Source organism: Tamandua tetradactyla, chromosome 9, assembly GCF_023851605.1.
Source record: "Tamandua tetradactyla isolate mTamTet1 chromosome 9, mTamTet1.pri, whole genome shotgun sequence".
Lineage (NCBI taxonomy): Eukaryota > Metazoa > Chordata > Mammalia > Pilosa > Myrmecophagidae > Tamandua > Tamandua tetradactyla.
Window position 1 is genome coordinate 5,688,064 of NC_135335.1, and position 24,894 is coordinate 5,712,957.

Here is a 24,894-nt window from a genome sequence, read left to right on the forward strand (position 1 = left end):
AGATGGGCTTCATTTTTAAACTCTAATTGGGGCCTGATCTCTTTTCTGGTTACTTTGTATTATTTATAGCTTTGCTCACTTTCAGGGTTGCAGCATCATTTCGAGGTCTTAGTGTGACAGAGCTACTGAAAGTTCCAGGGAAATTGCAGCTGGTACACAGCACAGTGTCTCAGCATTCGGAAATACACTTACAACTTCAGACCCAGTGTGGCTGCTCTAAGGGTTTACAATCCAGGCTTCCATTTTCTTATGAGTATTTTCTGAGAGAGGACTTAGCATACTTGTTCTTTTATTTCTGCTTATTTTGCACAACATAATATCCCCAAGGTTTATTGTGCCCCTCTACACCATTCCTTTTCGTAGCTGCACCATATTCCATCACATAAATGTATCCCGGTTCGCCATCGTGCTTCTCAGTCATTGTATCCTTTGGCTCCCTCTGTCCATTGAGCATCATGGATAATGTCCAAAATAAACAAGCTGTGTCATATAGTATCTTTGTTTGGTGGTGCAATCAGCAGCACTCTTGATTTTAGATCTCTTCATTGGTCCATCATGACAAAGAACTGGCGAACATGAGGCCACTATCAAATCAAAACTACCCCTTATCACTTGTCCCATCATTAGTTGCCCCTGGTAACGTGGTGGTACTGTTGGTGTCTTCCTGTTAACCGCTGGCCATAGCATGCAGTTTTAGTTTTCCACCTATGTCCCTGTACTGTTGACTCTTTGTCTACTATCGAACCATTGAAATAGTTCATGCGAGAACTTACTTATAATTATAGATTTAATCAGTAGGATACATGGCACTATACATCGCCTTTCAATCCTATTCACCTTCAATATGGCAATGTTACTTTTAGCCCCACTAATTGGTTCCCATCACTTCAATCCGTTCCCTTGCATTTAGATTCAGCCTCTTTGGGTAGCCTTTCACCCGTCTCTACCTTTTTTTTTTTAATTAATTAAAAAATTTTTTTTGAACATAACAATCAAACACTACCATTCTTACCATATGATCACTCCATTCTACATATATAATCAGTAATTCACAATATCATCACATGGTTGTATATTCATCATCATGATCATTTCTTAGAACATTTGCATCAATTCAGAAAAAGAAATAAAAAGAAAACAGAAAAAAATTCATACATCCCATACCCCTTACCCCTCCCTTTCATTGATCACTAGCATTTCAATCTAAATTTATTTTAACATTTGTTGCCCCTATTATTTATTTTTATCCCATATGTTCTACTTGTCTGTTGACAAGGTGGATAAAAGGAGCATCAGACACAAGGTTAAAAACATTACTGATTTTTGCACATCAAACCTGTGTACTGCCATTCTCCTGAATTTGTTTATTAGTCCAAGTAGCTTTGCCGTAGATTTCTCAGGGTTTTCAAAGTATAGTATCTCCTCTGCAAGTAATGAAAGTTTTACTTCTTCCTTTCCTAGTTAGATGCCTTTTATTTCTTTCTCCTGTCTGATTGCTCCAGCCAGGACTTCTGGTTCACTGTTGAGTAATAGTGGTGACAGTGGGCGTCCTTGTCTCGTTCCCGATCTTAGGGGGACAGCCTTCAGTCTCTCACTGTTAAGTATGCTGCTGGCTTTGGGTTTTTCATATATGCCCTTTATGATACTGAGGATGTTTCCTTCAATTCCTGTCTTCTGATGTGTTTTTTATCAGGAAAGGATGCTGGATTTTGTCAAATGCTTTTTCAGCATCAATCAAAATGATTATGTGATTTTTCCCTTTCAATTTGTTAACGTGCTTTATTACATTAATTGATTTTCTTATGTCGAACCACCCTTGTGTTCCTGGTATAAACCCCATTTGTTCGTGATGTGTAATTCTTTTGATGTGTCGTTGTGTTAGACTTACTAGTATTTTGTTGAGGATTTTTGCATCTGTGTTCATTACGGAGATTGGTCTGTAGTTTTCCTTTCTTGTATTGTTTTTATCTGATTTTGGTATTAGAGTGGTATTAACTTCATAAAATGAGTTAGGTAGCATTCCCTTTTCCTCAGTTTTTTGGAGGAGCTTGAACAGGTTTGCTGTTGGTTGTTTTTGGAATGTTTGATAAAATTCCCCTTGTGAAGCCATCTGGCCTGGGCTTTTCTTTGTGGGAAGAGTTTTGATGACTGATTGAATCTCTTTACTTGTGATTGGTTTGTTGAGATCTTCTATGTCTTCTTAGGTCAATGTAGCTTGTTTGAGTTTCTAGAAATTTGCCCATTCCATCTAAGTTGCCTAGTTTGTTGGCATGTAGTTGTTAAGACTATTTTCTTATGATTTTTAAAATTTCTTCATGATCTTTACTAATGATCCACCCCACTCTCATTTCTGATTTTGTTTATTTGCATCCTCTCTCTTTTTTTTCTTTGTTAGTCTAGCTAGGGGTCCATCAGTTTTAATGCTTTTCTCAAAGAACCAACTTTTGGATTTGTTGATTCTTGCTATTGTTTTATTATTCTCCAGTTTTTAAACTTCTGCCTTGTGATTTTTCTTCTTTTATTTGCTTTGGGGTTCGTTTGCTGTTCTTTCTCTAAATTCTCCAGGTGAGCAGTTAAATCGTCAACTTTTCCTTATTCTTGTTTCCTAACTAGGCATTTAGTGCAATAAATTTCCCTCTCAGCACTGCCTTTGCCACCTCCCATAAGTTTTGATATGTTGTATTCTCATTATCATTTGTCTCCAGATATTTACTAATTTCTCTAGCAATTTCTTCCTTGGTCCACTGATTATTTAAGAGTGTGTTGTTTAATCTCCATGTATTTGTGAACGTCCTGGTTCTTTGGTGAGTATTAATTTCCAGCTTCTTTCTGTTGTTATCACAGAAAGTGCTTTGAATAATTTCAATCTTATTAATTTACGAAGGTTCGTTTTGTGTCTCAGCACATGATCTCTCCTTGAGAGCGCTCCATGTGCACTAGAGAAGAATGGATATCCTGTTGTTTTGGGGTGTAACGATCTATATATGTTTGTAGATCTAATTCATTTATGTTATTGTTTAAGTTCTCTATTATCCTTGCTGATCCTCTGTCTGGTTGTTCTATCTATAGAGGGGAGTGGTGTATTGAAGTCTCCTACTGTTCTAGTTTGCTAGCTGCCAGAATGTGGTATATCAGAAACGGAATGGCTTTTAACAAGGGGAATTTAATAAGTTGCTAGTTTACAGTTCTAAGGCCGAGAAAATGTCCCAATCAAAACAAGTCTATAGAAATGTCCAATTTAAGGCATCCGGGGAAAGATACCTTGGTTCAAGAAGGCCGACGACGTTCAACATTTCTTTCTCAGCTGGAAGGGCACATGGCGAACATGGTGGCATCTGCTGGCTTTCACACGTGGCTCTATCAAAAGGGGACTCTCTCCAAAATGTTTCCTCTTTTAAAGGATTCCAGCAAGCAACTCCACCTTCAGTGGGTGGAGACACATCTCCATGGAAATCATCTAATCAAAAGTTACCACCCACAATTGGGTGAGTCACATCTTCATAGAAACAATCAAAATGCTCCCACCCAGCAATATGGAATGAGGATGAAAGGGCATGGATTTTCTGGGTCCACCAGATTCAGACTGGGACACCTACTATTACAGTTGGAACATCTGTACCTCCCTTCAGTTTTGCAAGTGTTTGTCTCATGTACTTGGAACTCCTTGATTGGGAACATAAACATTTATGATTGTTATCTCCTCTTGGTGAATTGTTCCTTTCATAAATACGTAGTGTTCTTCATTGTCCTTTATGACATCTTTACATTGAAAGTATATTTTATCTCATATTAATATAGCTACTTCTGCTTTGTTTTTGTTACAGTTTGCATAGATCTTTTTCCCTCCTCTCACTTTCAATCTAGTTGAGTCCTTGAGTCTAAGATGTGTCTCTTGTAAATAGCATATAGATGGATTGTATTTTTTAATCCATCATGCCGGTCTTTATTTTTTTAATTGGTGAGTTTAATGCATTAATGTTCAAAATAATTTCTATAAAAGCAGCTCTTAACTCTAGCATCTTATCCTTTAGTTTTTATTTGTCAGATCTATATATTCTTTTCCTCCCCTCCTTTTTTTAATTAACTTTTTTTATTGACTAGTATAACATATATACAAAGCAAACAAATAGAAAAGCAGTAGTTTTCAAAGCACTCTTCAACAGGTAGTTACAGGACAGATCCCAGAGTTTGTCATGGGCTACCATGCAATCTCATATTTTTCCTTCTAGCTACTCCAAAATATAGGAGGCTAGAGGGCTTAAATATTTTTTTATCATCACAGTCGACTTTTTTTCCTTTTTTTGTGAAAAATAATATATACAAAAAAGTTATAAATGTCAACGCACAGCACCACAATTAGTTGTAGAACATATTTCAGAGTTTGACATGGGTTACAATTTCACAATTTTAGGTTTTTACTTCTTCTAGCTGCTCTAAAATACTGGAGACTAAAAGTGATATCAATTTAATGATTCAGCATTCGTATTCATTTGTTAAATCCCATCTTCTCTGTATCACTTCACCATCACCTTTGATCTTTCCATACCTTTATGCTGGTCATAAAAGTGGAATCATACAGTATCTGTCCTTTTGTGTCTGGCTAACTCCACTCAGCATTATTAAATCCTCAAGGCTCATCCATCTTGTCATGTGCTTCAGGACGTCATTTTGTGTTACTGCTGCATAATATTCCATCATATGTATATACCACATTTTGTTGATCCACTCGTCTGCTGATGGGCATTTGGTTTGTTTCCATCTTTTGTCGATTGAGAGTAATGCTGCTGTGAACATCGGTGTGCAAATGTCTGTGTCATTGCTTTCAGCCCTTCTGGGTATATACCAAGTAGTGCTATTGCTGGGTCATAGGGCAACTTTTATGTAGTGTTCTAAGAAACCACCAAACAGTCTTCCATAGTGGCTGTACCATTATACATTCCCACCAGCAGTGCAGAAGTGTCCCACACTTATGCACATCCTCTCCAACATTTATAGTTTCCTATTTGTTTAATAGCAGCCATTCTTATAGGTGTGAGGTGGTATCTCACTGTAGTCTTTATCAGCATTTCCCTTATAGCCAATGAAAATTAGCATCTCTTCATGTGCTTTTGAGCCATCTGTATTTGCTCTTCAGTAAAATGCTTGTTCACATCTTTAGCCATTTTATAATTGAGTTGTTTGTTCTTTTGTTGTTGAGCTGTGTGATTTCTTTGTATATACAGGAAATCAAACCTCTGTCTGATGTGTGATTTCCAAATATTTTCTCCCATTGAGTTGGCTGCCTCTTCACCTTTTTGACAAAGTCTTTTTTTTTATTACGTGGGCAGGCACCAGGAAACGAACCTGGGTCTCCGACATGGCAGGCGAGAACTCTGCCATTGAGCCACCATTGCCCTTGACAAAGTCTTTTGAGGTGCAGAAGCATTTGATTTTGAGGAGTTCCCATTTATTTATTTTTTTCTTTTGTTGCTTGTGCTTTGGGTGTAAAGTTTAGGAAGCTACTTCCTATTACCAGGTCTTGAAGCTGTTTCCCTACATTTTCTTCTAGAAGCTTTATGGTGCTAGTTCTTATATTTAGGTGTTTGATCCACTTTGAGTTCATTTTTGTGGAGGGTGTGACATAGGGGTCCTCTTTCATTCTTTTGGCTCTTGATATCCAGTTCTCCCATGCCCAATTATTGAAAAGACTATTTTGTCCCAGTTCAGAGGATTTGGGGGCCTTGTCAAAATTCAGTCGACCATAGATTTGGTGGTTTATTTCTGCACTCTCAATTCAATTCCATTGGTCAATGCTTCTATCTTTGTGCCAGTACCATGCTGTTTTGACCGCTGTGGCTTTATAATAGGTTTTAAAGTCAGGGAGTGTTAATCCTCCCGCTTCGTTCTTCTTTTTTAGGATGCTTTTAGCTATTCGGGGTCTCTTTCCCTTCCAGATGAATTTGGTAGTTAGCGTTTCTAAATCTTCAAAGGAGGTTGTTGGAACTTTGATTGGTACAGTGTTGAATCTGCATATTAATTTGGGGAGAAGCCTTCCTATCCATGAGCAGGGAATGTCTTTCCACCTATTTAGGTCTCCTTTGATTTCTTTTAGCAATGTTATGTAGTTTTCTGTGTACAAGTCCTTTACCTCCCTAGTTAAATTCGTTCCTTAGTACTTGGTTCTTTTAGTTGCTATTTTGAATGGAATTTTTTCCTTAACTGATTCCTCAGCTAGGTCATTGCTTATGTATAGAAATGTTACTGATTTTTGCACATTAATTTTATATCCTACCACCTTGCTGAATTTGTTTATTAGCTCATGTAACTTTGCTGCAGATTTCTCAAGATCTTCCAAGAATAGTATTATAAATCTGTAAATAATGAGAGTTTTACTTCTTCCTTTCCAATTTGGATCTTTTATTTGTTTGTCCTGCCTGACTACTCTAGCTAGAACTTCTAGCACAGCATTGAATAATAGAGGTGACAGTGGGCATCCTTGTTTTGTACCTGATCTTAGGAGGAAAGCTTTCAGTCTCTCTCCATTGAGTATGATGCTGGCTGTCGGTTTTTCATATATTCTCTTTGTCATATTTAGTTAGTTACCTTTGATTCCTATCTTTTGGAGTGTTTTTATCTGAAAAGGATACTGAATTTTGTCAAATGCTTTTTCAGCATCAATCGAGATGATCATGTGATTTTTCCTTCAATTTGTTAATGTGCTTTATTACATTAATTGATTTTCTTGCATTGAACCATCCTTGCATTCCTGTTATAAACCCCACTTGGTCATGGTGTATAATTCTTTTAATGTGCTATTGGATTCACTTTGCTAATATTTTATTGAGAATGTTTGCCTATGTGCTCATTAGGGAGATTGGGCTGAAGTTTTCCTTTCTTGTAGCATCTTTACCTGGTTTTGGTATTAAAATGATATTAGTTTCATAAAATGAGTTAGGTAGAGTTCCTTCTTCCTCAGTTTTTTGGAAAAAGTTTAAGCAGGATTGGTGTTAGCTCTTTATGGAATGTTTGATAAAATTCCCCTGTGAAGCCATTTGACCCTGGGCTTTCTTTGCAGGAAGATTTTTTATGACTGATTGAATCTCTTTACTTGTGATTGGTTTGTTGAGATCTTCTATTTCTTTCTGAGTCAGTGTGGCTTGTTTGTGTGTCTCCAGGAATTTGTCCATTTCATCTAAGTTGTCTAGTTTGTTGGCATATAGTTGCTCATAGTATCATCTTATGATTTCCTGTATTTCTTCAGGGTCTGTGGTAACACCCCCCTTCTCATTTCTGATTTTGTTTATTTGCATCCTCTCTCTTTTTTACTTTGTCAGTTTTGCTAATGGCCCATCAATTTTATTGATTTTCTCAAAGAACCAACTTTTGGTTTTATTGATTCTTTCTGTTGTTCTTTCGTTCTCCCATTCATTTATCCTTGCTTTAATCTGTTATTTCTCTTCTTCTATTTGGTTTGGGGTTAGTTTGCTGTTCCTTCTCAAGTTCCTCCAGGTGTGCTGTTAAGTCCTCGATTTTTGCTCTTTCTTGTTTTTTTTTTTTTTTTTTACATGGGCAGGCACTGGGAATTGAACCCGGGTCCTCTGGCATGGCAGGCAAGCATTCTTGTCTGCTGAGCCACTGTGGCCCGCCCCTTGTTTTTTAATATAGGCACTTTGGGCAATAAGTTTCCCTCTCAGCACAGCCTTTGCTGCATCCCATAAGTTCTGATAACTTGTATTCTCATTTTCATTCATCTCCAGATAGCTACTGATTTCTCTAGCAATTTCTTCTTTGATCCATTGGTTGCTTAAGAGTGTTATTTAATCTTCATGTATTTGTGAATTTTCTTGTTCTTTGGTGGTTATTGAGATCCAGCTTCATACCATTGTGATTAGAGAAAGTGCTTTGAATAATTTCAGTGTCTTTAAATTTATAAAGACCTGTTTTGTGCCTCAGCATATGATCTATCCTGGAGAATGTTCCATGAGCACTAGATAAGAATGTATATCCCTGTACTTTGGGGTGCAATGACCTATATATATCTAAGTCTAATTCATTTATCAAGTTATTTAACTTCTCTGTTTCCTTGTTGATCTTCTTTCTGGTTGTTCTATCTGTAGAGGAGAATGGTATATTGAAGTCTTCTACTATTATTGTTGAAACATCTGTCACTCCCCTCAGTTTTGCCAGTGTCTCTCTCATGTACTTTGTAGCTCCTTGATTGGAAACGTAAACATTTACGATTGTTATATCTTCTTGGTGAATTGACCTTTTAGTATATAAGTGTCCTTCTTTGTCTTTTATGATGTTTATTTATTTTTATTATTATTTTTTTGTGTGGAGAGGCACTGGGAATTGAACCCAGGTCTTTGACATGGCAGGCAAGAACTCTTTCTTCTGAGCCACAATGGCCCACCTGATGTCTTTACATTTACAGTCTAATTTGTCCAATGTTAGTATAGCTACTCCTGCTTTCTTTTGGTTGCAACTTGCATGGAAAATCTTTTTTCATACTTTCACTTTCAATCTATTTGTATCCTTTTGTCTAAGATGAGTCTTTTGTAAGCAGCATATAGCTGGATTACCCCAGGATATATTGGGAGTGAACTCAGACTGATGCCCCCCAAAGGGAGAGAAAATTTTGGAAAAAAAATAAAATAGAAAAGAATAATAAAAAATAATATATAAAATAAGAAATAAAAAACAAATCAACAAAAATATAAAATATATACAAATTTAAAATAATAAAAGCAATTATACTTCTCATAAAAACCGTAGAAAAAATATATTTAAAAATAGAAGGAAAAATATTCAGAGGAAAATAAAAACCTGGGTAGAGGGCGGTGGGACTGTGGCTCAGTGGCAGAATTCTCGCCTGGCATGCCAGAGACCTGGGTTCATTTCCCAGTGCCTGCTCATGTAAAAATATTAATAATCATCATAAAGCATAAAAATAAATACATTAAAAAAAAAACTAGGCAGATACGGAGTTAGCCTTCCTGCACTTACCCATTCTCACCAGCAGGTGGTGATCCTGAGGCGCCGCCTCCTCCCTCAGGAGTCCCACTCCCCTACCTTACAGCCGGCCTGCACTTACACGTCTCGCCAGCAGGTGGCGCGCCTGAGGCTCCTCTTCCCCCAGGCCTGCCCCTCCCAGACTGCACCGGTCAGAAGACGGGGTGCCCGGTTTTGGGGGCTGCTCCTGGCCAGCGGTGGACTGCTGGTGGCCACCTGTGGGACTGATGAGCTAACCATTGCCCAGGGGATCAGCTGACCTGCAGTGCCTGGCAGGTCTGCCAGACACGGCGCTTCCAGGGCTGGCTACCCGCTGCACCCTCCTGGGTGACCGTTCCCAGCGCCTGGCGACCTGGCTCCCCGTGGTGGACAGTCAGGTCCACCTTCCAGCTCCCCGCGGGTGCTGTTGGTTTTGTTGCTGCTCCAGGGAGGTTCCCCTAGCCCACAGCCAGGACAGCCTGGAGCAGAGGGACAGTTAGTTCCCTCCAGCTGCACCTCCCCTCCTGTGTCACCCCGCCCCAATGGGGATCACGGTTGATTGACCCACCCTGCTCTCCCTCTCCAATCCCCTTGGCCTCTCTCCTCCCCCAAATACCCTAGAGACCCTGTTTGATGACTCACACCCCAGGACCAGAGTCCTGGTCATTTTCTCCCCATCCCCTATCTTGTTCCGTGGAACAGGAGTGAACTCATTCCACTCCACTCCACTGCCTTCCTAGAGGTCCTAAATGACTTTTAACGGACTGTTCTAGTTTGCTAGCTGCGGGAATGCAATATACCAGAAACGGAATGGCTTCTAAAAGTGGGAATTTAATGAGCTGCTAGTTTACAGTTCTAAGGCTGAGATAATGTCCCAATTTAAGTCTATAGAAATGTCCAATTTAAGGCATCCAGGGAAAGATACCTTGGTTCAAGAAGGCTGGTGAAGTTCAGGGTTTCTCTCTCAAGTGAGAAGGCATATGGCAAACAGGGCCAGGGTTTCTCTCTTATCTGGAAAGGCATGTGGTATACATGGTGTTATCTGCTAGCTTTCTCTCTTGGCTTCCCTTCACGAAGCTCCCCAGGAGGCATTTTCCTTCTTCAGACTTCCAAAGGTGACTGCCTGATGGACTCTGCTTCTCGTGGCTATGTCATTCTGTTCTCTCTGAATCTCCCACTTTCTCCAAAATGTTTCCTCTTTTATAGGATTCCGGTAGGCTAACCAAGACCCACCCAAATGGGTGGAGACATGCCTCCACTTAATCCCATCTAACAACCACTCTTGATTAAATCACATCTGCAGGGAGATGATCTAATTACACTTTCAAGCATTCAGTACTGAATAGAGATTAGAAGAAATGGCTGCCTTTACAAAATGGGATTAAGATTAAAACATGGCTTTTCTAGGGTACATACATCTTTTCAGACCAACACATGACCCAATCAGAATTCAGAGATTTTTCTTGAAAATATTTTTTCTGTGTGGGATAATTCATGGTTTCAGAAGTGGAAGCGAAGCAAGCTACTAGTAATTTATGGTGTGCCCTGTTCCACTGCCCAGCACTCCATGCTAGTCTATGCTGTCACCAAGTGGCGGTGTCCATGTGTGGGCAGGGGCTGGCTGCTGCTGTAGGGGAGCCAGGAGCTTCAGTGCCACGGTCACCCCTGGAACCTGGTCTACCGCACAACTCTGGAAGTTCACTTTTCCAAACCTGTTTGCTACTATTGCTAGGATAGAAAATTTATGATTTCCAGGGAAGCAGAATTTGCAGTTAGAAGAGATTTAAGGCTTGTTTTCCACACTTTCAGAAGTTTGCTGATGCTGCTGAAAGAGGAGCTCATGGCTGATTTAGAGCTGAGTCCCACTTCCCCCAGCATTCTCATTCCATCTGTACCTCTTCCCCCCTGCCCTGCTACAAACCTGAGTATTTCTCGTAGTCTGATCAGCCTGGACTGGTCATTATACAGGGCTAGATCATCCCAGCCTAAACAAAGGCCAGTGGTGGGCAAGTGGCAAGTGCGTGATCTCCACTGGGCTTGACCGCACAGAAGAGACCACGTGGCTTCCTGCAGGACGCCCTGAGATGCAGGAGCCTCAGCTCGGACCCTCTTCATTGTCCTAGAGCCTCGAGCCAATCATGGAAGCCAAGCACCTTGCAGAAGCAGGAGGGGTGCCCCTTCCCCTGGGTGCCCACGTGTGATCAGAATGCAGTGGCCGATGCCCAGGAGGGGCCTCGGCGGGGACAACACCGTGCCAGCTCCATCTCAGAGCACCTGCCCGACTTCGGCTGTTCTCGGAGTGGCCGTGTCCACTAGATCCTCTGGGTGCAGGGGTGGAAAACGGGTTCAGGGGGAAATGAATCATCACAGAAAATCAGTGAATAATCGGCAAGTCATGTGCAGCTGAGAACTGGCTCCTGACCTTTAACATAGTCTCATCTTTTAAAATAAAACTTGTCTGTTTTGAAGGGTCTGGTGAAGATCTTTTCAGGCCGGAAGCCCATGTTGTACAGTTTCCAGACCTCCCTGCCACGCCTGCCTGTCCCGGCAGTTGGAGAAACCGTCAACAGGGTAAGTTGTGGCTTCAGCCGGCCATGAAGTTGCCACTAGGCCTTTTGATTAAGAGAAGGTGTGATTATGGGTGCAACCTAATTTGTGACATTTGGCTGTATTAGCTCTCAGCTGTGTACTTTGTAAGGTGGTTATATGCAATCTTTTTTAATCCTCAAAACCACCCCAAGTGGGAGAGTGCTCCCCTCTTTTTCTTTGGTAAAATACAGATAGGAGTCCTCTTTTTTTAATATTTTTATTTTTTTAATCATTGTTTTAATTGTGAAATATAACAGATATACAAAAAAAACAATAAATTTCCAAGTACATTTTATCACACAGTTATAGAACAGATTTTAAAGTTTGGTACAGCTTACTGTTCCACGAGTTTTCATTTGTTTCTTCTAGCTGCTCCAAGACACTGGAGAGACCGACAGAAATATCAATATAATGATTCAGCAGTCATTCCCACTTGTTAAATCCTGTCTTCTCTCTTATACTGTATCACGGGCCTGCTTTTTTCTCATCACAGTCGACTTTTTTTTCCTTCTTTTTTTGTGAACAATAACGTGTATACAAGAAAAGCTATACACTTCCAAGCGCAGCACCACACTTGGTTGTAGAACGTATTTCAGACTTCGGCATGGCTTACGATATCACAATTTTAGGTTTTTACTTCTAGCTGCTCTCACCTCGGTAATGCCCTAGAGAGGCATTAAGGGCATTCAGGATGTCCTGTGCCACTGTCTAGCTCTAGAAGTATTCATCGCCCTGGGATGGAAACCCCAGGCCCACTGAGCCGTCCCTCCCCAGCCCCGGATGACCGTGTATCTGCTTTCTGCCTCCACGGATTTGCTTTATTCTTGGCCTTGCATATAAGTGGAATTGTACAGCGTGTGGTTGCTTGTGTTGGGCTTATTTCACCCAGCCTGGTCTTCACACTTCACCGTGTTGTGACAGCATCAGCGCTTCATCCTTCTTATGGCTGAATTTTTGTGAAGATGCAAGGTTTGGGGAGCTCTTTTCTTTTTTTTAATTAATTTTTAATTTTTAAAAAAAATGCCAAAAAACACCAAACAAACGCAAACACTCTTAACTTTTGATCATTCCGTTCTACATATATAATCAGTAATTCACAATATTCGCACATAGTTGCATATTCATCGTCATGGCCCTTTCTTAGAACACTTGCATCTAATCAGAAAAAGAAATAAAAAGAAAACAGAAAAAAATTCGTACGTACCCCTTACCCCTCCCTGTCATTGATGACTAGCATTTCAGTCTAAATTTATTTTAATATTTGTGGGGCGCTCTTTTCTTCAGCAATAAAGGATGAAAAAATTTAATTGTTTAATTATTAGTGACCACAGACATCATTTGCCACGGACGTTGGTTAACCTCAGGACCAACCTGGGGAAGACTGTAAAAATCTTTGCGTATGTCAGTTTTTTCTGGGACAGATATAAGAGGCTTTGATCCGCGTGTTTTAACTTCTCGTCCTACCCCCATGTAACCCCAGTATCTGGAGTCGGTGAGGCCTCTGATGAAGGAAGATGACTTTAAACGAATGACAAGTCTCGCACAAGATTTTGCTGCCAATCTCGGACCCAAGTTACAGTGGTATTTGAAGCTGAAATCCTGGTGGGCTACAAACTATGTAAGTACACAGGCATACTGCTTTTCTTGACAATGCATTGGTTGTATGAAAATTCCAGCTGTCTGGAACTGGGAAAGCAGAGCTGATCTTACAATTGGGATTTAGCCAGAATCACACGCAGAGCCGATGTACAGTGGCATGGAGCAGTTGTAACCATGTGTGGCGCGTACTCAGGGAGGAGAGTTTGCTTTCTCTCCTGGGCAGGTTGCTGCTTCTTCCGTACGGGAGTCCGCACATCTCTTCCTGGGAACCGTGTTTTGACTTACTTGCCCTGAGGAAGTCCTGGGTGACTTCTTGTCCCATCAGCCGGGTGCCATTGTCCTCTTGTTTGGTTCCTTTTGAGCCCGAGGACACCGTGCTTTGGTCTCACCAGTTCTGGGCTGCTCCAATGCCAGTGGCACAGGGCAGCCCCGCTTGCCTTTCTAGGATTGAGTAAGCCGAGTGGTCGCATGTGTTTTGCCCTCCCGTGGGGGTCTTAGCTGGCCACGGCGTGTTCCGTGAACCAGCTGAGCTGTGTGTGCATGGAGGGAAGAGATGTGGTGGATGGAACAGGGGAGGCTGGCTAGGTTTCGAGGAACCACTAACGAGAGAGAGAAGGTGCTAAGTGATGCTGTTAGAAGCAGGGATTTGGGGTGGGCAGGACCTGGGGGGAGCACAAGAGGCAGTGTTTTAGTTCGTTAAAGCTGTCAGAATACAATACACCTGAAATGGAATTCCTTTTAAAAAGGAGAATTTACTAAGTTGCAAGTATGCAGGTCTAAGGCCATGAAAATGTCCATACTAAGGCTTCCAGGGAGAGATACTTTGACTCAAGAAAGGCCGATGGGTCTGAAACACCACTGTGAGCTGGAGAGGTGCGTGGCGAGGTCTGCTGGCCACCTCTCCTGCATCTTCACTGGCTTCGCTTTCATTTGGGGCATTCCCCTTCACTGGGGCATTTTCTTTCATCTCCAAAAGTCTCTGGCTGTGTAACAGGTATCTCCTGGCTCTAGAGCTTTTTCCAAAATGATTCCCTCTTAAAGGGCTCCAATCAGCAACCCCACCTTGAATGGGTGGAGACACATCTCCATGGAAACCATGCCATCAAAAGTCACTACCCGCAATTGGGCGGGTCCCACCTCCGGGGAAATCATCAGAAAGCTCCCACCCGCAGTATTAAATGAGGATTAAAGAGCATGGCTTTTCTCGGGTACATGACAGATTCACACTGGCACAGGCGGGGTCGGGGTTCGGGGGTGGGGGGCTGGCCACGGTCTATTTTTATCAGGTGACGATCACCCGTGTGCATGAATGTGTGAGCATTCTCACGCGGCACACGCATCCCCTCCTTTGTGTACATGGAACTTCAACACAATGTTTCTTTAAAAAGTGGCCCCTCAAAAAAAAAAAAGGAAACAGTGGCCCCTCGGTCCAGTGGATCATGAACAATGAAACCTGGGGGTTTGGTCAGGAAAAGACGGCTGCTTGTCTGTGCGGTTTTGGGGCTGTGACGACAACAAGGGGCTCCGGTGTGGGTGCGGAGCTCTCAAAGGCAGCGGACCCAGCTGGCTTGGTAGCTTCTTCCAGGATCGCAGGGAGTCAGGAGGAACCCAAGCAGTTCACGGGGCACTTTGTGATTTAGTCTTTTAAAATAATGAGCAGTGAAACAGAAATTGCTCATTGTCCATTTCGCCTTTGTTTTTTTAAAAAACTTTATCCGCAAAATGAAAGTGATCTGTCTCCCGGCTGTGTCCCAACTGAAAAAAAATCAGTCTCCCCAGTTGCCGCGTCCTGTCTGGACATGGTGGTCTTTTCTGGGCAATCCTGAAACGGTGCCTGGCGTGTCCGATGGAACCTTCTCTGCCCCGCGGCTCCCGTCCTGAGCCGGGGACTCCTCTGTGCCTGTTAAGCCTGTGGTTTGTCCCTCTCCTGTCAGGTGAGCGACTGGTGGGAAGAGTACATCTACCTGCGAGGACGGGGGCCACTGATGGTCAACAGCAATTACTACGCGATGGTGAGTCCCCGTCCGGTGGGGGGTCTGGCGGAGATCTGGGAGTGACCAGTGTGTCCCCCCGAGGTGGCATCCTCACCACCCTGCCCATGTCCTGGGGAAGCTCAGGGTTCTTCTGGGTTCCGGTTCCAAGGTCCAGGCTTCGTGCTTCCCTGATGGAGTCTGGGACCTGCTGTCCACACCGCAGAACCATCTGGAACGTTCTCTGGGCTTTGGGCAGTCGCTCAAGGGCTCTGAGCTATTGCAGAGAGATTTGGGTCCCCAAAATTCACTTATGGCACACAGGAATTTTTCACTCCACATGTACCTCTACCTCTGTTGTTATAGCTTAGGACACAAGGCGGAGTCCCACAGGAGCTCTGGGGCTCAGAGCCCTGCGTTTCCAGGGCTTAGGGATAGTGGGTTGGCCAACGGTTTGCCCCCCAGCATGCCAAGCCTTGCCGCCTTTGTCCCAAGACTGCTCAGAGGCCCCTGCGTTGCATTTAGTTTTCACGTCTCTTTGATCTGTTGTCTTTGAAAACATTGACGTTTTGTAGCATTTAAGCCGTTATTTTGTGAGAGGGTCCCCTCAATTTGGGTTGTAGGGCACTGTTGAAAAACTCGAGACTCAGATTCTTTCTCTTTCGCCTTCTTTCTTTCCTCAGTTCCTTTTATTATCTTCTACTTCTTATTTTTTTCTTTGTCTATAGTTTGCTTGTGCCTTTTCTTTACTCCCTTTTACTTTCCTTTCTTCTTTTCCCTTTTGTCTTTTTTCCTCTGGAGACGATCTCAAACTTATAGAAAAGTTGCAGGGGTAGGACATTGCACTTTTTTTTCCCTGAACCGTTGAGAGGTCATGCTGCCGACACCCCTTTGCCCCCGAATGCTTTGATGTCCGTTTCCGAGAGACAGAGGCGCCCTCTGTGCATCCAGGAAGCCAGCGCTGGTGCTTTACTGTCCCCTGCCCTGCGGTCCTCGGACCCCATCCACATCAAACCTGTGGTCCCAGCGGAGTGCCCAGTTGTGACTCGTGCATGCCTGCAGCCGTCTTGTCTCTTGCACGCTTGCATCCTTCGCACTTTCTAGAATTGTGAGCCACGTATTTTTCTGAGTGTCAATTTGGGTTTATCTGATGCTTTCACCTGATGAGACCCACACCAGTGAGAACTCGTGGTTTCCTGTTTCATTCGAGTGGATAAATTCCAGTTCTGCCATTATTTATTTAGATGCTTGATATGGTCTCGATTTGGCCAGTGGAGCTCCTACATGTTGCCTTCTCTGCTCTTTTTATTCTTTTTCTTTTCCTTTCTTTTTGTTCTCTTCGCCTTGTGCTTTTGACACGTCCCCGTCATTCTTTCAGCACTTTCCTTCCTTTCTGGCACAAGATGTCCCAGGTTCATCTTGAACGCTCCCTGCTGGCCAATGCCACTCACGGGTTTTTTTTTGCCTTCAGTCCCAGCCTGCTGTCACCTTATTTATTAAAGTGATTGTGTTCTTCCTGTCCACCAGGTGTTCTACACAGTTGTAAATTAGCCTGTGTGGGCTCAGGCAGTTTTACAGGTTCCCATTTAGTTCAGGCGGAAGGGTGGATCCCCGTGCCTTCTGTTTCAGAGTTCCAGATAGGAGCCAGTTCCTATAGGATAGGAGCCCAAGGGGCCCGTTCCAATCATATGTTCAGAGAAAGGAGATGCAAACACTGACATAAAGTCCGTTCAAACATTCCTATTTCTACCCAAATCTTTTCCTTGCTCCCATCAGCCTTTGCACCCCATATCCCTCCAGTCAGCCCCCGATGGGGTGTCACCATCAGGCTTGGGAATCACAGTGTATGGGATTCCTGTGGCAGAGAGGCCCAGGAAAGTCTCTTCTCCACCCCCTGGCTGTTTTACCTGCGTATGTGCAAATGGCCTGGGGCCCAGCGGGGGCTTTGGCCCCATCATCCTGGTTAACTTGTAGGACCGTTGCCTCTGCCACTTGAAGTCAAGTTCCCACTGTTATCCTGGTTTTCAGGCCTTAAAAATTCCTCTGAACGTGGGTAAATAAAGCAGATTTGATTAGGGCCTTGAATGTTGGACCAGCAGGAGCTCTCATGGGTCTGCCCATCCTGTTTTAGGACTGCATCACAGCCTTTGTTTCAATCCCATAAATGTCCATTTTTTACGTCCCATTTCTCTCTTTTTTTAATTAATTTTTTAATTTTTAAAAAAATATAACAAACGCAAACATTCTTAACTTATGATCATTCCGTTCTACATATATAATCAGTAATTCACAATATCATCACACAGTTGCCTATTCATCATCATGGTCATTTCTTAGAACATTTGCATCAATTCAGAAAAAGAAATAAAAAGACAACAGAAAAGAATTCATACATAGAATTCATTCATACCCCGCCCTTTCATTGATTGTACGTCCCATTTCTCAATAGCCATTTTAAGATTTCCACCTTACCAGGACTGGTCCCTTCACTCTCCCTTTTTGCCTTTCCCCGTCCTTTCATGAATCACTCTCATTTTCCTGGTTTTCCATTGTTTCAGTAGAGTTTTCCCTTTGGAAGAATCTTCCCTCTGCTGCAGCTCAGAGCAGGCTCGGAGCCTCGGAATGGGCTCCAGCAACCTCCTTTACCTTTTTTTTTTTGCTGTTGCAGGCAACAGGAACCAAAGGATTGTATATTGAGCTTGTTCCTTGTTTCGCATTTCCTTATGTATCCAAATAGCCAGCGTCTTGGGAACTGAATCTACCATTTCTCAGTACCAGTGGTGACTCTGACCTCCAGCAACCGATCATGCTGTTCGGTGCCATAGGTGACCCAGTGGCTTGTCCGGGAATCAAAGATCCATCAGCCCCTGCCCGCTCGACTTTTCCCAAATCATACTTAAGTCATGCTTCTGAAGTGTTTTGGTTTGCTCATGCTGCCGGAATGCAGTCTAGCAGAAATGGATTGATGGGGTTTTACAAGGGGATTTATTAGGTTACCAATGTATAGTTCTGAGGCCATAAAAAGTGTCCAGATGAAGGCATCGACAAGAGGATACCTCCACTGGGAAGGGACGTCACAGCACGCCTGCTGGCCCTTCTCTCCTGGGTTGGTTTCCAAAGGGCTCTCTCAGCTCCTTTGGTCCTTCTGCAGCTCTAGAAGTCTGTGTCCTGGTTTCATCTTTTTGCTCCCTGTGTCAGCTCTCCAAGCATCTGTGATTTCTCCAAAGAGTCCCCTTCTTATAGGACTCCAGTAAGTGGATTAAGGCACACTTAATAATGGAGGAAAACTTCCCAACCCTTATAAAGGACATAAATATGCAAATCAGAGAATTCAAGTGAACTCCAAATAGAATAAATCCAAATAGGCCTTCCCCAGGACGTACTGCCATCTCCATGGAAACGATCTACTGGGTGGGGTCCCGTCTCCATGGAAACGATCTAATCGAAAGGTCCCACCCAGCGGTAGATCTGCCCCCACAGGGCCGGATTAGGAGAACATGGCTTGTCTGGGGCATCTCACGGTTTCAAACCAGCACACACTTCATAGTGAGGGTGCTCTACAAACCCCAGTTCTGCTGTCCCCTGTGTTCGGGGGTCTCCAAGGCCACCTTTAGGTTCAGTGACTTCCTAGAAGGACTCACCGGCTCAGAAAAAAGCTGTTACCTGCACAAGTATGGTTTATTACAGCAGAAGGGGACAGATTCAAGTCAGCAACAGGCAGAGGCAGGCACAGCTGCTCTCATCCCTGGATTCTCCGGGAAATGCTGGGAGACCACAGGCTCGGAGTGTCCGGGGAAGCTCCCCCAAGCTCAGTGTCCAGGCTTGTCGGCCGCGTGGGCTGCTGGACGGCCAGTGTGGCTGACCTGAGACCCCCCCCACCCCCACCCCACAGAGACAGGAAATCCCAATAGCCCTGGACCTGCAAAGACAGCACTCATCCAGGGGCTTCGAAGCCCCCCAGGAGCCAGGGGAGGGCCAGACTGGCCTTCAGAAGGGGGTAGGCTTTGGACAGCCCAGACCTGGTCCCCTAACCTTACACCTCTGATTCCCAGTCTGACCATGGGGCTCACCCTGGTTTTCTCTCTCCGACAGGGAGGTGCCTCGCCCCATCATCCTTTACATGTTTGTTTGCTGACTCCCCTCTGTGCAGCCCATCTCCCATTGCTGCTGCCTCCCCACCCTTTCCCCGTTTGGAGGCCCTTCTCTCCACGCTCGAGCCTGGTCACCCTCCGTGGGCTGCCGTCCCACGCCAGCACCCTCCCACCCCGCTCGAACTCTGCCTTCTGGTCCCAGCCCTTCCCCAGCACGGGCCCTGCCCTGCCCGGTCTCTCATGCCCTCCTGGCCACACACGTTCCATCCTAGCCGCTCTCGGGCTCTGATGGCCCCATGCCAGCCCCCCTCTCCACGAGTTCACATGTGTTTTCTCGTAATGACAGAGCAGAGGCCCCACGTCCTCTGGTCTGAGCAGGAAGGGTGACTGGGGGTCCCGGCCCCTCCCGGACCCCTGGCCATGCATGGCAGAAGGCTGCAGGGGTGCGGGCTTGCTGCTCGGTAGGCCCAGTGCAGGAGAGGAGGCCCCCTGAAGTTGGGGCGCGGGCACCCCTAGCCCTTCCTGGGTGCTCAGGGGCTCACAAGGGCGTGCCCAGGGTCAGGCAGGATGGGGGTGGGGGACGTCCAAACAGGATGGCAGCACCAGCCCCGAGGGAGGGCAGCGGGGGGCGGAGGCGGGGGCTGTCCGCGCCCTGCTCCCTGCCGAGCACGGGCACTACTCACAATTCACTTTGAGAGTTTGTCCACCCCTTCCAGTCATGGGAAAATGCATTTAAAGGTGTGTCCCGAAGTTTAGAAACTTGCTAGCACTGCTGTAAATGAACAGTTAATTGAGTTATATAAAAAGTCTATTTTTCCATTATATATTTTAGCTCTTTGGGATGTTTTTTTTTAATATGCATTTTTTTTTTTTAAATTTGAGAAGTTATAGGTTTACAGAAAAATCATGTAGAAAATTCAGAGGTCCCATATCTCCCACCCCCATTATTAAAACATTGCATTAGTGTGGTACCTTTGTTACAACTGATGACCAACATTATTATAGTTGCATTATTAACTATAGTCCATGGTTTATTACAGGTTTCACCGTGATGTACGGTTGCATGGGTTTTTTGTTTGTTTGTTTGTTTTTAACATTTTTTATTGTTAAATATAACACATATACAAAGAAAAGAAAGAAAAAGCAATGATTTTCAAAGTACATTTCAACAAGTAGATACAGAACAGATTTCAGAATTTGTTAGAGGTTACCATTCCACGATTTCAGATTTTTCCTTCTAGCTGCTCCAAAACACTGGAGGCTAGAAGACATTTTTTTTTCACTTTTGTGAAAAATAACATATATACAAAAAAGCAATGAATTTCAAAGCACATCACAACAATTAGTTGTAGAACAGATTTCAGAGTTTGGTATGGGTTACAATTCCACCATTCTAGGTTTTTACTTCTAGCTGCTCAAAGATACTGGAGACTAAAAGAAATATCAATATAATAACTCAGCAATCATACTTGTTTGTTCAACCCTACCTTCTCTTTATAACTCCACCATCACCTTTGATCTTTTTCCCACTCTTTAGGGGTATTTGGGCTATTGCATGTTTTTTTTTTTTTAAACTTCTTTATTGTATAGTATAACATATATACAAAGTACTTTCTACTATTGCATTTTTTTAAAATAAAATTCATTCTAGTAGCATATATATATCTGAACTTTTCCCCTTTGACCACATTAAAATATTTAAGTGGTATTAATTACATTCGCAATATTGTGCTATCATCCCCACCATCCAAGACCAGCATTTTTCTAACTCCTCAAACAAATACGGTACCAAGTAAGCATTCACTCCTCATTGCCTCGCCCTTCCCCAGCCCCTGGAAACTTGCATCTGCTTCCTTGCTCTGTGAATGTGCTGCATCTTTAATACCCCAAGAATTATTTTAGAGTTGTGGCTCTAAAGTATTAACAGAGTAAACCTAACAGAAGTACGGAAAGTGACGTTGCCATTCATTTACTAGGAGAGCGGGAACGTGTTAGCAGAGGGAACGTGTTAGCAGCGTGCCACGCTCTGTGGGATGGTTAAGTGTGTGCTTCTCTCTGCCTCTTACCATTCTCTCCACCCTGGTGCTTTCCCTTTTTCCAGGACTTGCTGTATGTCATACCGACCCCCATCCAGGCAGCCAGAGCAGGCAACGCCATTCACGCCATCCTCCTGTACAGACGCAAGCTGGACCGGGAAGAGATCAAGCCTGTATGTGAACAAGCTGCTTATTTAAATAGTTCCTTTTAAAGCTGCTTTCTTGAATAGAATTGGCATGCAGTAAAGCATGCATTTGATACATTTTGACTTTATCGATAGATATATCAGCACTGCAATGAAGACATAGAAAACATCACCCCAAATGGTTTCATTGTGCCCCTTTGCAATCCCTCCCTCCCTCTCCACTCGCCCAGAGTACCTGCTCTGCTGTCATCCCAGATTAAATAATTAAATTTTCCAAGTTTTATAGAAGTTGAATCATATGTAGCATGCATTTTTCTTCTTCTTCTTTTTCTTTTTGCATAGCATTCTTTCATGCAGCAGCAGTATTATTTTGAGATTTATTTTTCCTTGGGTATCCTAAATGGATATGCAAGTGTTGTAGTTTAGTTCTAAAATTTTGCCCTTCAAAGAAACCCCTGTTTTCTTTTCTTAAAAAATGGATTACGTGCACAATATTACATTACTATCATCACCAAGCATTAGCAGAATTTTTTCATCACCCCAGAAAGAAATGCTGTACCCATTAAACAATAGCTCCCCATCCCACCCCCTGCTCCAGCCCCTCGTAACTTGTAATCTACTTTCTGACTTTATGAATTTGCTTATTCTAGGTATTTTGTATTAGGGAAATCATACAATACCTGTCCCGTTCTGTCTGGCTCGTTTCATGCAATGTGATGTCTTCAGGGTTCGTTCAAGTTGCAGCATAGATCAGAAATCCCTTACTTTTTATGGTTGAATAATATTCCATCACTTACTGTTTTTCCATTCATCTGTTGATGGACACTTAGGTTGCTTCTACCTTTGTCTATTGTTAGTAATGCTTCTGTGAACATTGGTGTAGAAGTACCTGTTTGAGCCCTTGTATTAAATTCTTTTGGACATCTACCTAGTACTGGAATTTCTGAGTCATATGGTAATTCTCCGCTTGACTCTCTGCGGAACTGCTGAACCGCTTTCCACAGCAGTTGTGCCATTTTACATTCCCACTGGTGATGCAGGGGTTTCTGTTTCTCTGCATCCTTGGCACACGGTTATTTTCTGTTTTTTTTAATTATCGCCATCCTTGTAGGTGGGAAGCAGTTTTCATTATGGTCTTGATTTGCATTTCCCTAATGGCTAATGATGTGCAGCATGTTTTTATGTGCTTGTTGGCCATGTGTATGTCTTCTCCGGAGAAATGCCTGTTCAAGTCCTTTGTCCATTTTAAAATTGGGTTGTTTTGTCTTTCTGCTATTGATATATGGTTCGCAACTATTCTCTCCCATTCTGTAGAGCAGTCTTTTCACTTTCTTGATAATGCCCTTCGATGCCCCAAAGTTTGTATTTTTGATGAAACCCAATCTAACTATTTTTGGTTACTGTTAACTTTGGTGTATTTTCCCTAACAGGAGGTCCCAAAGAGTCTCCCTTATGTTTTCTTTTAAGAGTTCTTTGAAATTAACTCTTCTATTTAGTTCTTTGATCCGTTTTGAGCTAATTTTTGTATATGGTGTGAGGAAGGTCAGATTTCATTTCTTGTGCATGGGTATCAACTTTTCCAGCCCCATGTGTTGGAGCAATCCTTTTTTATTTTAGAAGAAAAATAGTATTTGTTGGTGAGCTATTCATTAGGAATAAGAGCTTTCTTCCTTAAATATCCCTTTGATTTACGTGTCAGCTTATAAGTAAGTGATTCAAATGTGTTATTTAGAAAGCGTCTGTGAAGGAAGTTGGCCCTGGTGTGGTCAGACAAGTCCCATGGTGAAGCATAGCATCCTGGTGAAGCAATTTTTCTTTATTCCGTTTGGGAAAGATCCATTCAAACCATGCTGTGCACACAGAAAACGCATCCAGCATTTAAATGTGCAATCTTAATTTGCTTCTCTTTTCCCTGTGGAATGGTTTTGTTGGTTTGTTTGAAACCTATTTTCATTACAGGCTTTTCTTTTGGGATCCACAATTCCGCTGTGCTCTGCCCAGTGGGAGCGAATGTTCAATACTTCTCGAATCCCAGGAGAGGAGACAGGTGAGTACAGCTTTGTCGGGTTTCCCTTCAGGAAACAGCCATTTCCCATCCTTGCACAGAGTAAAGACATTTTATAAAGGAGAATGAAAATCACGTTGTTGTCTGTGGGTCAATCCTCAGATTATAGGTTGGTGAACATCCCTGCTGGGAATTTCCAGTCTCTTTTAGGCCTAAAGAGTGGACTTTCATTTCTCTTTGTTTAAATATTGTCTTATAGAGTGCTTTTTCCCCAGATCTGGTAGAAATAACGGTAGTTCTTCATTCAGATTCCTTTTTAAAATTGTGAAATACGACATATATATATAAAAGTGATAAATTTCCAGGCAAGTAGTTATAGAACAGATTTTGAAGTTTGGTATGGGGTTACAGTTCCACAATTTTGGATTTTTTCTTCTAGCTGCTCCAAGACAATGGAAGCCAAAAGAAATACCAATATATTTATTTAGAAGTCATAGTCCTTTGTTAAATCCTATCTTCTCTATTATAGTCTTCCTTCTCTCTTTTTTCTTCTTTTTTTGTGAAAATTAATATATATGCAAAATAAGCAATAGAGAGTACAAGGATAGTTGAGTGGTAGAATTTTCACTTGCCATGAGGGAGACCCAGGTTCGATTCTCGGTCCATGCACTTCCCCCCAAAGAAACAAGGAAACAGACAAAACAAACAAGCAAATGGTGCTGTAATAACGGAATACTCACATGGAAAAATAATTAAATGTGACCTCACCATACAGCTTGCAAAAAAAAAAACAAATTTCAAAGTGCATTTCAACAATTAGTTATAGAAGAGATTTCTGAGTTTGGTATGGGTTACAATTCCACAATTTTAGGTTTTTACTTCTAATTGCTCTAAGATACTAGAAATTAAAAGAAATACTGGTTTTATGACTCAGCAATCATACTCATTTGTTAAACCCAACCTTCTCTATATAACTCCACCATCACCTTTGATTTTTCTCCCACATTTTAGGGGTATTTGGGCTCTGCCCATTCGAACTTCTTCATGTTGGAAGGGGTTGTCAGTAATATGGGGTAGGGAGATGGAACTAGCTGATGTTCTGGAGAGGCTGGGACCTCTAGGTTTCAGGACTTCTCTGGTCCAGGGACCCATCTGGAGGTTGTAGGTTTCTGTAAAGTTACCCTAGTGCATGGAACCTTTGTTGAGTCTTATATACTGCCCTAGGTGTTCTTTAGTGTTGGCAGGGATGGTTTTGGTTGGGGTTTGACAAGTTATGATAGGTAGTAATGTCTAACTGAAGCTTGCATAAGAGTGACCTCCAGAGTAGCCTCTCCACTCTATTTGAACTCTCTCAGCCACTGATACTTTATTAGTTACACTTTTCCCCCCCTTTTGGTCTGGATGGAATTGTTGATCCCATGGTGACAGGGCCAGACTCATCCCTGGGAGTCTTCTCCCATGCTACCAGGGAGACTTTTACCCCTGGAT

The 24,894-nt window shown here is 42.8% G+C and overlaps 1 protein-coding gene across 2 annotated transcripts in view; it reads left to right on the forward strand.

Annotated features, from left to right (window-relative positions):
* CPT1A (carnitine palmitoyltransferase 1A) overlaps nucleotides 1-24,894 on the forward strand; it is an 83,982-nt gene that overhangs the window by 31,256 nt on the left and 27,832 nt on the right. For both annotated transcript variants that reach the window (XM_077115447.1, XM_077115448.1), the window contains exons 5-9: nucleotides 11,440-11,541; nucleotides 13,040-13,177; nucleotides 15,093-15,170; nucleotides 21,321-21,428; nucleotides 23,361-23,448. In XM_077115447.1, the coding sequence (XP_076971562.1) occupies nucleotides 11,440-11,541; nucleotides 13,040-13,177; nucleotides 15,093-15,170; nucleotides 21,321-21,428; nucleotides 23,361-23,448 (514 nt within the window). The remainder of the gene's footprint in view (nucleotides 1-11,439; nucleotides 11,542-13,039; nucleotides 13,178-15,092; nucleotides 15,171-21,320; nucleotides 21,429-23,360; nucleotides 23,449-24,894) is intronic.